General features: G+C 43.4%; 1 protein-coding gene across 1 annotated transcript in view; it reads right to left on the minus strand.

The window, feature by feature from the left end:
- Positions 1-712: 712 nt before the first annotated feature.
- The window catches only part of LOC145493510 (uncharacterized), a 59483-nt gene continuing 45395 nt past the window's right edge, over positions 713-14800 (minus strand). Inside the window, exons 67-85 of the mRNA XM_081472995.1 lie at positions 13959-14199; positions 13383-13746; positions 12326-12740; positions 11683-11828; positions 10936-11294; positions 10371-10698; positions 9561-9735; positions 9103-9215; positions 8537-9021; positions 7986-8166; positions 7179-7366; positions 6126-6377; positions 5400-5665; positions 4467-4770; positions 3671-3872; positions 2833-3023; positions 2560-2702; positions 1661-1790; positions 713-1523 (exon numbers count right to left, since the gene is read on the minus strand). Of these exons, the coding sequence (XP_081329121.1) occupies positions 1386-1523; positions 1661-1790; positions 2560-2702; positions 2833-3023; positions 3671-3872; positions 4467-4770; positions 5400-5665; positions 6126-6377; positions 7179-7366; positions 7986-8166; positions 8537-9021; positions 9103-9215; positions 9561-9735; positions 10371-10698; positions 10936-11294; positions 11683-11828; positions 12326-12740; positions 13383-13746; positions 13959-14199 (4621 nt within the window). The 3' untranslated portion in view covers positions 713-1385. The remainder of the gene's footprint in view (positions 1524-1660; positions 1791-2559; positions 2703-2832; positions 3024-3670; positions 3873-4466; positions 4771-5399; positions 5666-6125; positions 6378-7178; positions 7367-7985; positions 8167-8536; positions 9022-9102; positions 9216-9560; positions 9736-10370; positions 10699-10935; positions 11295-11682; positions 11829-12325; positions 12741-13382; positions 13747-13958; positions 14200-14800) is intronic.

A 14800-nucleotide genomic window follows, 5' to 3' on the forward strand; every position in this document is an offset into this window, starting at 1 on the left:
CAGATTATAATTTGAAAACGTACCACGTGACATTCAACGACCATACCCCAGGAGAACATTGAGTCCTTCAATGCTCCTCTTAGCTCCCGCGCGGGTACGCTCGATTACCACCCGGGAAAGGAGTTCGTGCTCCCCCCCCTCCTCCCCGGGGAGAGGACGGTAGGCGGGACTCGAGAGAGCGGCGGAAATCGAGCCCACCCCGCGGGTGGCATTGAGAGTGTTGGGAGAACATTAAGCGCCTGAATGGAAGCGGGTGATTATTTACGATGCTATTTTCCTGTTGCACATGGCAATGGTATTACCTTTCCTTGCTTTTGGCATAAGGAGTCGTAAGTCTTCTACAACGGTCCGAATCGTTGCGGACAAATTGCAGCAATAGCGATACAGAGACCCGTCTCTCGCAAAACACACGTCACTATATATTATCATTTCTTGCCAAGGGAACCTATTTAGAGACGATAAACGAAAAAGATTTAAGGATGGTTAAGATTAAGGAAGATTGGCAGATCACGGACGAAGCACTTTGCATTTCCACCCTAAACTTTCCAAGATACGTGATCCAAGCTCTAAACACTTGAGAGAGCAGACACGCGCGGCACTAAACTTAAGATACTCGCTGTCCGCAAAAGCTCGCAAATAACTATTTGTTCGCCCCACATCATCGCAAGGATCAATCGAAAGGGTCCGAAAGACTATCAAGATAAGACAACACTTGATGAATTGAAGAATATGAACTTGTTTATTTATAAAAATAACTTAATATATTCATAACAAGTCGTGCTGTACAAGTATATTGAACAAGTCCCTTGTGGCTCGCCAACACAGATTGGAATCATATTGAGAATATCTCAAAGAAACACAAAGGCAAGAATAAATCGATCACACCATCACAACTGTACAAATACGGCATTTTATGCTGGTCTACTGGTTGGAAAACAAAATACTTTTTCAGGCAGAAACCCACCTCATAAATTGACTGTACCCATGCTGTAGAACTTACATGACACGTCTCTCCCTTTACAACGTTTCTGGTTGGACAGTAACAATCGAAAAATATCGAGGTTCTGTTAGCGAAGTTTTCCGAAAAATGACATTTGTTCCACAACTAAATGACAGGAAAGGCATAAGAATATTTGGATTCTCTGAGGCAACTCCAATTTACAGTCGATTTATGTAACGAGCATGCACACAAAGAATAAATATCTTAATTTTGAGCAACTTCGCAACTATTTACAACGTGTTGGAGTGTAAGTGAGATAATATTAAAATTACACATCGAACACCTGTGAATGCTTCCTTGGGAACGCTAAAACATTCTTGAAATGATTCATGGACGGGTTATAAAGCATAATTCAAAGTTCAGGTATTCTGCAAATCATTGTGGTTTAAAAATTGTTTTGCACAAGTTTCCATGAGTTGGACAAGTTTCCTGGATCCAACACTATGGCAACCCCAGCTAAGATCCAGTGCTCCGCAGTCTTGGAGCACTTGATGGCTAAAGTAAACGAGCAACACTGTCGAGCCTGAAAAGATAAAACAAAGGAATTTAAGTACGGGGCATTACTACAGAACAAAACTTGTATCACAGCATAACAGGCTCGGGACAAAACCAAATCCCACCTAATAACGAACTCGAAGTTGGAATAAACCTGACACTCACCCTATTCATAAACACTGGACAACGATAAACGTCCAAATCATCTGCCTCGTTCCTCTCTTCGCGCCCAGGTTCCTCCTCATCGGGTATGACAGCGGACACAAAGAGGTCTGGTAATTGTAATATGGCCGACCTGTGAATTACAGGTAGGAAGAAGCAGACGGTTAAAAACAACCTTTTGCAGTCGGTATCGCGTATTGGATACTAATTTTGCAAAGCAATATGAAGGACGCTGATGGCGCTTCCCACGTGATGATGTATGCCAACGTAACAACTTTCCGAGTGCAATTTTCGATTAGATACTAGTAACATTGTATGAATCAGAAACTCTTCGGGTCTTCCAACAAGAAATTTACAAACATGGCGCCTTTAAACATCCTTGGTTTCACAAATCAATTTACTACAGGCATGTATTTTGTTAGCCTACGTGTAGCCGTACCCACCCCCCGAGGAAAAACGGGAGGGAGGGAACGTCTACGTTCCCTCCCTCCCGTTTTTCCTCGGGGGGTGGGTACGGCTACACGTAGGCTAGTATTTTGTCCGGCTCTTTTACGGCCTATACATTTTCCTTTTTACTGCTGTGTAAAACTTGAAGTATCTGATGGCTACTGACAGCGGAAAACGCGCACCCCGAAATGTTTGAAGATGAGGCAACTTAGGAAACCTTTTTTACTCTCGAGTGTCAATGTCAGCATTAAAAAAAGAATCACCCAAAATCATTGTTTCAAGTATCGGAAAACAAAAACAAACAGCAGCTCAAGGAAACACGCTCGATATTTTAAGTTTGAATGGTCACATACGAGTGTTTCACCCCGACTTGACAACTGGAGTGCCATTTTGTCCGTATGATATTGCTTATGAGAGGTCTTACTTAAGCTTTCTATAACACACACAATACTTACATTGGTTCCACAAGGCATTCTTGATCAAGGTCCAGTGACGCACCTTCAATGAACAGCCCACTCACCACCAGGCCTTGCTCCAAATCGTCGCTACTTTCGTCACGTGATAAGTAAGACTTCGCCAATGAACAGCGAAGTTCAACCTGTGAAGGATTCGGCAGAATTTTTCACAAACTGTCGCTGGCTTGTTCTTAATTCCAATGGTTACAAAACACTTGTATTCGGAACAAGGAAAGCTACCACTTAAGCGATTAACTAGAAAGTAGAGAGTACCTCGTCCACCGTACACCCAGCCATGGCGGCCTTCTCGTGCCTCAGTGACGTCATCAGCGCTCCGGGGTTGGCCAGGCCACCAAGCCAGACGGAAGTCAGCTGACCACGACCTACTAAGGGCTCGGAGTTTGGATTCGGAACGATACCACGCCGAACCCAGTCACTGAGTTGCTTGTGGCGCCGACTTAAGTCTGTTTTGAAAAGAAAAACAAAAAAAAGCAGCTGAACTGTTAGTACAATGAAGCAAGGCTGACACTACTTAGAAAACTAAATGCGACAACGACAGGATAGAGTCCAGCCTGAAAGCCAAGAATTGCAACCGTGGACAGCTGTTTCGACCTTGCTGGGTTGTCGGAGCCGAAATTACAGCAACCAGCACAAAGGGTAACTGTCTCCTAAATGCCAATGGTAATGACCTCAGATGAATCGAAATGTTTGCGGATTGATCAATGTCACGTGCACACCGCGTGACTGTGGATAACAGGCTTAAATGTCGTGATGACAAAATCCTACAGAAAATACCTGCACAATGCCACATAGAAGAAGACAGCATATCCGCTGAGACAAAACTAAATACAAATGTGGCAAGGGACTCCAACTGAAAATCGGCTAGCATGCTGCTTTTAGAGATCCTACTTATACCAGCAGCATTTTAGCTTGCAGCCCCTTACCACATTTGCATTTTATTCGATCTCCGCCATATTGTTGTACTTTTTCTGTTTTTTTTGTTTTTACTTCTTCGTTTCTCAGACACGGAAAGGTGACTCAATTTAACGCCTTAAAAAGAAAAGCATGTCTTGACTATGCAAAGCAACCCAGTTGGTGATGTCACCATTACCTATGAGCCAAGATGCAAGACTGTGGGGGGAGGGCTGACAATCGGGATGCAGCCAATCACTGGGGACCACTTCTTCCTGCAGCGCATCAACAACGGGCACGAGGGATGTTGGGATTGCAGGTGAGCCTCCCAGCACGCACTGCTCCAGAATTTGTAAAGAGTGCCGGATGTGATAAAGAAGACAATTAAACCACTGGCATTCCTGAAAACAAATGAAGAAAAAACAAGATTTTACCCTGGTAATAACCAACTTTGATAAAAACCATCGTTTCTTAAAATGTTCACTTTTACAGGAATGGCCAAAATTAGAGAAGTGGGAGTAACAATCTTGAGCAGAATTTCATGAATCGTCTGCCTTGCAAAGTTTTTACGCGATACAACAGCTGGAGTAAATCCTCAAGCAAAAGATCATAAGGTGTCAAAACTAATGAGCCAGCAATGAACAGTGGAATTCCCATTTCTCAAACCCTCAATTTTTCCAACATCCCGATAACTCGAACCGCGAAAAACGGTGAGCTCTCGCCAGGCTTCTCCCCTATTTTTTCGTTTGCTGTTTTAATTTCGCGCTGCGCCCCCAACTAACTGAACGCCTGGAAAAGGCTATTTCCCTCCCCTCAGTCAGACACTGTAATTTTACCTTCGATTTCTCCAACTATCCGATTTTTCAAACCAATTTTCGTTTTCTTTGGAGCGTCGAGAAACTGGGAATCCAATGTTACTTCTTTAGAATGTAATTAGCCTCTCTACCCAGAGTATATATGCTACGGATGCAACAAAAATGATCATTTTATTATACCTTCTGTAAGACATAACCCATAGACTCTGACAAGCGTTCATCCGAACCAACAGTGCTACCGGACTCCGAATAAACAGACAAAGCTCGCAGCTGAGACAACACGCGTGGAAGAAGCTGAGTGACAGGCATGGCTCCGTCTCCTTCTATTTTTAGCAGCGTGGGCAGCCGTTCAAGACATAGGTCCATTGATGCACGCAAGCGACGCATGTTAACCACGGCTCCAGCTGAAGGTTCTTGCGCAAGCGCAGTGGTATGATTGATGTCCCGGTGCAGCTTGTTGAGTTTATGAATGAATTCAGAGGCACTGCAAAATTAAGAATAGCGCCATGTTATTAGCAACTATTACAAGTTATAATCTATCAAGTATTTTCGCTCGAGCACGATTGCTCTAAATGCATCAAGTGACTGAATAATCCCCCAGCTAAAACTGGGATAATATTCCCCAATTTTCAAAACCGCGCGTGTTGCGAAACATATTAGATGGATAACAAACACAATAGCCTCCATTTGGTGCGAAAATAAGCTCGGATATTTGTCCTTGGACATTTTCTGTTCCTCAAATCTCTCAGTTTTCCTCGAGCTACGCTCTCGGAAAACTGTTTGCTTCTCGGAACAGATAATGTCCGCGGACAAATATCCGAACATACTTTCGGGCCAAGCGGAGGCTACTGTTTATATAGCTGCTGTGTGCCCGCTACTGGACCTGAGCGTGCATATTTGTTTTAATAGAATAAGAAGCATGAATAGAAATTATAAAGCACGTACCCTCCGGATGTTGTGTTGCCAATGCAATCACCGCCCTCTTCTAGGATGTAATTTTTTTTTTTTTTCAATTTTAAGACAAATTTTAAGATGCAAACGTGCATTATTTCCTAACAGAGCACGGAACACCATCTCCCATTTGGTAAATAACTCTTTGAAGTTAATTCTTACCGAGCCTCATTGTATTCCCGTTCGACACTAATGTCTAGACCCAGAGCCTTAACTGTACTCATGACCGCGTCCTCTGTCCCAGTCTTCTCGTTGAACCATTTGCTGTACTCGGTTGGGTCTACATTGGCCGGTGGTACAGGCAGGCTGATGGAACCTAGGGCGAGCGATGAGTGCTGTTGAAGAGCGGTCTCTTTAATTACTTGATGTGTCAGGATTGCAACATAGCGCCGGTCCCATGGGTCAGATACTTTTCCACCATACACACCCTACCAATATGACAGTACAACACATGGACTTTCGCACGTATGCTATAAAAAGCTCTAATCTTTCAGAAGCTATTATCGAGAACTATAATCTAAGTAGACCGCAACGCCGAAGACTCGTCACCCTTAGATTAACCACAAACAATCTCAAGACCGCGGAAGATGGAAAATGAATCACGTGGTCTTCTTGTCATCACCACGTAAACAAGTGTTCAGCGTGACGTGAAAAACTAATCCTGTGGTTCAGTTCAGACCAACGTCCCACATGATGAATGCTCTAGCTACCACGTTGGGTTTAGATCGTGAGGAATTCAAATGAATCTGGGAAAGAGAGAGTACACTAGCGTACAGAGTTGAGCAACGTGTCAGGAAAAAAAAGGAACAAAAGAAAACTCACTGTGGTCAGACAATATAAAATTCACTATAGCATGTTATCGCAACATATTTTTTGGGACAATCTTACCTCAGCGATAACATCAGAAAGTGCCTTTAACTGTGACGCCCCTAAGCCCTCTTGCTTTGAGGCCCATTTGATCACCATTTCAAATGACGTCAGTAAGTCACGTGTAGACAAAGGGTAGCGACCGCTGGACGCTCGCGCACCGAGCTGATGGCGCATAAGCAACACACTGTGATTGACACATAAACCAAACAAGGTGGAACGGACTGCGAGGGACTGCTCACGAGCTTGTTCCCAATACAACCGAGGAACAGCCTGTTAATGAGAAAACGATACTCAGCGAATGACATCATGAAAGAAATATAACGTAGAACTGCGAAAGTAACTGTCTCCCAAAGTGGTAAATTTGGATGGCTAAAGTTTTAAGCGTTAACTCTCCGTAGGAGCTAGGGTTTCTAGAGCAGCCTAAGTCCTCATCCCGTTACACAAAAACACATGTCAAACACATATCGGCAATTTTATTATGATCACTCCTGGTAGCGTATCCTCGATATTTTAAGATATCTTAAAGTGCTTCGATGAACGCCTAGGCCAACGCTCGGGAAAAAAAGTACTTATTGCTTTCTTAGATTAGAAACTGCCTTGTAGCTAACGATTACCTGGGCACTCCCCCGTTAATTTCCAAAACAAGGATTCCACCCCACCCCAAAAACAGATGTAGTTTTTCAGCAAGTAAAATCTCCCCCACCTCTCCCCTCAAAGAAGCAAGAGATAGTTCAAATGAATGTAATAAATGTTTTGAACCAAGGAGTATCAGCGTTTCGTCTTGGGTGATCGTCAGGGTGAGGGTAGTTCTGAAAAGAACTGTTGTTGGTGACTGACGTTTCGACAATCAGCGGAAGTCATCTTCAGAGTCAAGTGAATAGTGTGTGTCAGTCAGTAATGTTATAAGTCTGGTCCGTTGAAAGTGATTGGCCAGTTTAGTCATGATGGTATTGGCTAAAAGACTCGTGTAAAGTTTGTCAGCAGTCACTGGTCGATTGTAGTAAGGTTCGAACCATCTTTTGTTAGTCTCAACCGAGTGCTTGGTTGTTAGGCAAAGCTGCCCCATCATACCTCAAGTGTGGACGTAATGATGGTTTTCAAGTCCAGGTCCTTAGAGTTCAGGGGTTGGTATTCAGGTCCCTCTCTCTGTACCACGTCCCAGGCCAGCTGATGTGAGAACAGCAGAAGTCCTACTGGCAAGTGATCCGCGGGCTCGCAAAGCAGGAAAACGCGCCATTGAGATGGAGTCGAGGACGTTTCTAAACGATTTTTTAAAAAAGTCACACGATTACTTACATTGCACACAAAATTACATACCAAATCGTTTAAACCAAATTGTCAGTAGTTTGTCTAGTGTGATCGACCCGAAGATAGTCCTTAAAAGGACCATATTGTGGTGACGGACGCTTTCAAGTCATCTAAATAGTCAGGTGAAAAGCGTCTACTATCAGTCAATAATGTAAGTCTCTCGCTGCAAGAATCGTCAGTATAAGTTTCATGAACAGTAATTAGTCAGTTATTGTTAATTTCGATGCATCTTTCGTTAGTCAATATAGTGGTTCCGTTTGAAAAAGAGTTCCTTTGTTGGTTATGCTAAAGACGTAGATAAGTCAATTGCTAGGTGTTGGTAGCTGTTATATAGACTTCGAGTAGCCCACGCTTCTCGCCCCAAGGATTTCACGCGGTCATTTTTTCCTCGCGGTTTATTTACGGTCTCGCTCGACGGACTAAGCGAAAGAGGGACTGCTCGTAGTCTAGCAGTTATAATATGACGACCAATGTTTGGCGTAAAAGTGTTTTAGAACCCAAACTATTCTAGCCCTTAAATATATTCCAAGCCTCTCTGCTCCACTCCATCCCAAAATGACGGATACTTACCCGCTTGCAAATGAAGTCTGGACAATCGATTATAAAGTTGCTCAAGCCAATGGCGGGAAGCCAGTTGAAGGTTTTCTATCACTAACCAAGTGTCAGTCCGCACGGCGGTTGCTAAGGCAACATCAATGATTTCTTCCTGCCCGTGTCCCACGGATATCTGCTGGCACTGCACATTATGAGCCTGCAAGTTGAAAAGCCAATAACCTCATTTAATTTGTCTGAGATTACCTGCACATCACGGTCTCTTCTGGGTTAAGCGAGGTGTTACCACAAAGCTACAACTAGATTGCACCATGCAAAAGGCTAAGTTACAAAGAGTACTGTGAGGCTTGGAAGCGTGCCACAAAGCTTGGTTAGATGGCGTCTCATAAGACTTGGCTGCACGGCATGAGGAAAACATTCTATGAGAGAAACATGCAGCAATCGGCTTACAATTCTGCAAGGTAAAAATTATTACATACTTCGACGGTTTTAAAATAGCATTGAAGGTATTGACGAACCGAACGCATGGTTGGAAAATATACAGAGTAATACAATTCCGTCTGTCTCACCTCCGCTATCCGTCGAATGCTCTCAACAGGACTAATCTTGAATGGCGTGTTCATAGACGTGTGGTCTGGCATCACGACAAAAATAGGAATCGAGTGTTTAATACCAGACAGGAGTTCATCGAACCGCGGAAGAGACTTTTCCACTAGATCGCCCACTTCATTTTCAACAAATATAAGCATGGCTCGTTCAAATCTATCAGAACGCAAACAGCGAATCATCAACAGTCTGTCAAGTGCAGTCAGGGTTGGTGAATCTTCAGCGTCTTCACTTTCTATTGGCAGCGGTTGCGCTTCGGGGCGTTCGTTCTCATACCAGTCCCTCCACGGTCCAGGATTGGACGCGATGTGAGTGCAGACGCTGTCCAAGGGACCTTTGAGGCTGGATACGGCCAGGATTAGTTCCCAAGACTCTTGCGCGATCCAGCTTGGCTGAAGGAGCGTGGGATCGAAGTCTGAAAGCGCAGGAACTGGAGAAGATAGCTTTCCTAGAAATAACACAGAAGAGTGCGGTTAGTTCAAAGGCGAAATGTTCGTTAAATTAAGAGTTAAGGTTTAGGTGAACTTACCAGAAAGTAGAAGTGAGATTTCCTCCTGGACCAGCCCGTCTTTAGCACGTTTTTCTACTTTGTAGAGCGTGAGAAGAGAAGAGAATAACAATCGATGGTGCTGGTCTATACTCCTGTGAATGAACAAAGGATAAAAACTCGTCATCGTCAATTAGTTTTGCTCTCTTAGAAACTGTAACTCAGGAATAGCTAACTAATTGCAGATTTTAAGCGTACATTACCCTCCTCTCTTACCATTTGACTTTATCTACTAGGAATTAAAATATTGAAGACCGCTACAAAAGGGAGAGAAATCACAAGTCTGCCATGACCCTCGGATTGAACGCAAGTTCATCAGTGGCAGGTAACCCATCAAATCCTTTCTTCAGAGCGTATAACTGACCTGTTAGCCAAAGCATGATAGCGCTGCATCTGCTTAATCTCCTGTTGAGCTGCAGTACACAAGAAGCAAAACGTACCTGCTAACATGACGGTAGAATGATTGGCTGAGCGAGTCAATGAGCTGATCTGTCTGCTCAGGGCTATAAGGGGTGTATTCCACGCCGGGAGATGGCAGTTGGACCTCAGCTGGAAGGATAACTGACATGCGCTTGGATGGCAGTTTCTTACGAGAAGGATTTCGACCTTCATCACCTGCAGAGGGAAAGAGAAAGGTCCGATAATCTTTCATAACACGACTCCATTGAAGTTATTCGACTAATTCTGTTATTCCACGTTTCTGTGAATGATCACTGATTGACATTTCTATGATAGCCACCAGCCTAACGGAGCTGCCTCACCTGATATAAGTCTCTTTATTTTCAAATTAAAAAATTGAATTTAATCTAGAGGAAACATAGGAAAGAAATTAAAGGAGCACGCCATTTCTAACGCGAGGCACTCATGCCGAGGCGCTGATTTGAAGTTTCAAAACGCCTGTATTAAGATTTTAAGGAAGCTGTGGCGCATTGTCTTAAAAGTCGATCGAAGAAGGCATTAAAATAATAGGTAAGACAGAACAAAAGAGGTCATTAAAAACCAACAAGAAAAAGGAAGACTTGAACTGAGGAAGACTGATATGATATTTAAACTATACTAACCCAGGTGTATAAATGGGTACCAGCGAATTTAATGCTGGGAGTGATCCTGCAATCTTGCAATGGACTGGCATCCCATCCAGGGGGGAGTAGAACTGAATACTCCTAGTCGCGTCATGCTACAGAAACCGGGATAAGCTCAGACCTGGCCCATATGCAGACTTTACCTTTACCTTTAATAACTTTGCTTACCCTGAACCACAGCCGGTGGTGGCACTCCTTCCACATCAACCGCCTTAATCTGAACAGTCGTTCTAGATTCCTTCTTGATCCCCTCCGTGTCTTCACTGTCTGATTCGTATTCCAGTTTGTCTTTGAAAGGCTCGACATCCCGCCCGACCGCAGACCGGAACAGAGATAGGAAGTAACCGAGGGAGAAGCGATACTCGTGCTGTACTCTGGACAGCGAACTCAACAGCGAAAACATCATCACCGCACGCTTGGCCAGCGGTTGGAAGAGTTCGCGCAAACCCTTCAGTCTGTTAAAGTTGTTTAGTGTGTGGGTCAGACGGTGAGCGACCTGGAACGAGACAACAAGAAATAACTACAACAAAGCTATTTGAACAAACTCAACAATAATTTTACAGGACGTTCTGCCTACATGAATACAGTCCAAACCAGATTACACAGTTAACTCTTTTTACATAAAAATAATTTCACACTTTTTTGGTCTTTGTCATTTCGGACTGGAAGCAGCCTTGTCCCCAGGGTAGCGAGACCCTGGGAAAGAGTTTCGGCTGGAGGTCGTCTCACTCACCTCAGACCTACACTTGACAAGTTCAGCAATGACTTCAGTTTCCTCCCAGATGTCAGTACCCTGCCGAGCGGTCACCAGACCTATCAGCTTGCTGTCGATGTTCTCCAGCAGCCTCAGTAACTCCATCATCACCATCAAACTCTTACGACTCTCCACATAGAGCTCAGGCTGCACGCGGTGAAAAGCCTCGATCTCGATCTCCTCGGCCAAGGCTTCCTCGTCAAGTCGTAGGTTCACCAGAGTGGTGATTGAAGATACTTCAGTGCTGAAGGCTGGCCGAGAGGATCTGGATATGAGGTACAAGCGAAACTCGGGGTGACACATGACGCGGCGGGAACCAAACTTTACCAGCTGGGAGTCTGAAAACCAAAAGACGAGATAAATTACTCCAAACCTTCAAATACGAGAATCGCAGGTGCAAAACAAAAAATATATGGTTTAAGCTTATAAACTTGACATATCGGGCATCTGTACGAAATTGAATGGTAAATGGTATCCCAGGGTTAGATTTAGCGATCAATTTGACAAAAGCACAATAAAGCCGCGCTAATTAGCCTTGTAGTGTACTCTTTTCCACCACACAATATTGAAACCTTGCAATTTACTTGCTAAACTATTGAATCTTTCTACAAGAGAATTAGATTCGTAGACAAAACCAGGTTTGGAAAACTAAACTACGTGAAAAATCCTCATTCAAGGAACAATGAGCTATTTTGTCTGTTTTCCAACCCAAGCTTTGTGTCACACCTTGTTCCGTCTCTTCACTAGTGGATGTGGTGACGTGATAAATTAGAGGCATAAAGAGCGAGTCGACGTCACGATCGATATTGTACAACACCAGAGCTGTGCCACTTGTTACTGCCTTCTCAATCTTCAGAATGGAAGATGGGTCACTGAGGGACAAAAAACAACCGATGATTAAACCATGGGCTCTTTTGTAGAAGATCACCTACAAGAGACCATTTCAACCCGGGGAGAAGGGCTTCGTTGACCTTTTTGGGGGTAATTCGGGGCCATCCATACGCCTCTTACAATAGGCCATTTCCGAGTTACCTTGTGCTTCTGTTCCAAAACAAGTAATCGTGCAAAACATTTCAACTGAAAATGAGTTTGACTTGAATGAAAATTAACGTGTAGGGGGAAGACTCGTTTTGACACAGAAGCAAAAAGCAACTCGGAAGTGGGCTGTTGAATGAAACTTCAAAATTCTGAATAAAAGCACTAGAAAACGTAATTAAAATGGTAGAAACCCACATTTAAGATCACGATTAAAATTGTTTGCATTAAGCTAAGCTTGCAAATCAAGTGATTTTTATGGTCGGAAATCATATTTAAAGGCAAGAATCACCAATCTAGGCCCTGTTATGAAGACGTAAATCTATTGGCTTACCTTTCCGCTAGATCAATCTCCAGCAGGTTCTCTCCATCCTCCACGGTCCTAATCAGCTCAAGTCCCTTATTATAGGGGTCCACCAGCAGAGGGACACGTTGCCATGACGACTTGGCCAGTATGGCGTTCTCTATCTTCCTGGGACCCACTCCCTTAGTGAGGAGCCTTCGTATGTGATATTCACCCAAGAGAAGCTTGAGCACGGCTAAAGCAAAAGAATCATACTCCGTCAGTTTAGCGCGACTTAGCAGCTGGTCTTTGCCGACTGAGAACATGTAATCATCAGATCCGTCTTCTTGTTTTTCTGGTGACGGTTGCTCTTCTTTCTCGCTGTGTTCTACGTCTTGTTTTTCTAACTCTGCGCTGTGTGGCCTTTCTCGTTCCCCTTCTGTTTCTTTTTCATCTGTCTCCTCAGCTATGATAAGACAAGAACGAAAATTTTTTTTTTAATTCTGTTGACATATATTTGGGGTTTCTTTTCCGTATTTCTAGTTGAGTATTGCTTTGAGATACACTGGAATCCGATTTCTCGAACTCTTGATTTTTCAAACCTCCCGATAACTCGAACCAAAAGTCGTTCCCCTCACTCAGTCGAACACTGTAATTCCAATTACCTGATTTTTAAACTAATTCTCGTTTTCTTTGAAAGTACGAAATATCGAAAGCATATCAGCATAGTAAACGGTTACATATTTGGCACATAACGGACGATCCTCGTTGTCCAAATACAAAGGAAAAGAAAAACAGATTCGAACAATTACAAAGCAATTTTTTCAGCGCGAAGAAACAAATAAGTTACTAAAAATTTAATGGTAAACACCATCTACGAAGACAACATTGAAATCACTAAAACAAGAAAAATAGTTTTATTTAAGAGTTGCGGGATTGTGATCACACTTTTGAGCATTTGATTAAATACATTTACAATAAAAGAGACATGAAAACAGTCCTGATAGCCGCATTTAACAGGATTTCATCTCGTCAATTTCAATTCCTTAATGCCTACTATCTAACGATATAAAACAGCGGATCAAGAGACAAAAACTTGACACGTTACCATTCGGCTCATCCTGTTCTCTGCTTTCGTCTTCGTTTGCATTTTCATCTAACTGTCCTCCAGGTACTTCCTGCTCGCTTACAGCGGGTTTGGCACTGCTGGTCGGCGCCTGCTGTGCCTTCTCCATCATGAACACCTCTGCGCCTGCGTACGGAACGGAGCTGTCTACCACCAGCATCACGCCTCGCTCGTCCAAACACTTGGGCCAGTGCACTGTCAACATCTCACGGCGAAACGAGAACGAGTAGGGGCCTAAGTACGTGGCAAAGGCAGCTGCCATGGCGACGCCACCGGCGACGGCTTCTTCGCGGGTGCTGATAGATTCGAGGAGTTGCAGCCACTTTTGACGACCACTTGACAACACCTTACGTGGGAACAAAATTACAAACATTAAAACACAAGGCTACCAGTAAGTTCCAATGATCACATCAGACAGGCAAATTTCACCACCAAGCCTCGCTTTGAAAATGCAAATTCAAAGTTTTATCGTAGACAAATTCCCAAAGCAGCAAAGATGAAAAAGGACGTTAGTGGCTATTCCAATAACATGACACTGTGCTTCTTCTACTTTCCCACCTGTTCAAAGTAGGCCGCCTGTGACAACTGCGAGTCTAAAGTCTCTGTTAGCTCGTATTGTCGACATTTGTCGATGGACGCGTCTTCGTAAGCTTGAGCCAAAGACCTCAGGCGTTCCTCGAGATCCTTAAGTTTACTCTCCATGGAGGACAATTTACCCACAGCCAGCTCTACTGCCGAGGACGTTTCAGACACTTTGGAATGAAGTGGTTTGACTTTTGACTGCATCATGCGATGATATCTTGTAAACAAATAATGCATACATATAGCTTATAATAAACCAAGGTCAGAATTCAAAGCAAAAGTAGTTAACTGGGCCACGTTGTTCAAAGCCTGATTAAGTTAACCCAAAATTAGCGAGAATTTTGATTTTAGTTTTGTACTTCTTGGACACCCTTAATGCAGTTGCCATGACAACAGTTTTGCCGCTGGTGCTGTCTCAATAAAAACTGAAATTCCCAGTTTTTGTCTTGAACCAAGAACCATCTACCCCACCCAATCTAATGATGGGAGTTAAGACAATATGGGAACTATGTCTGTTCCAAATAGGACCCTTTGCCTCACTTTAGAGGTTGCAAATGGGGACACTTGGTTTTTTTGACAGACAGAGACTGGAGCCGAAAGAGTTGCTATGGTAACAGCACTAAGGGTGTCATTTTGTTTCTTTTGTGATGCACATTTGTGGTGCCAAGTTTCAAGAACACTGCAAAACTTCAAAAAAATAAAAAGCCATTCTTCTGTATTTTGAAAGGCCTGTCAAATAAGCAGAAATTATTTTTCATGTCATATACACTTTAAACAAAATAGTATGCCTTGGACAAACCCAGTAGATCTTCGTTCTC

The sequence above is a fragment of the Orbicella franksi genome, chromosome 7 (genome assembly GCF_964199315.1).
Source record: "Orbicella franksi chromosome 7, jaOrbFran1.1, whole genome shotgun sequence".
Lineage (NCBI taxonomy): Eukaryota > Metazoa > Cnidaria > Anthozoa > Scleractinia > Merulinidae > Orbicella > Orbicella franksi.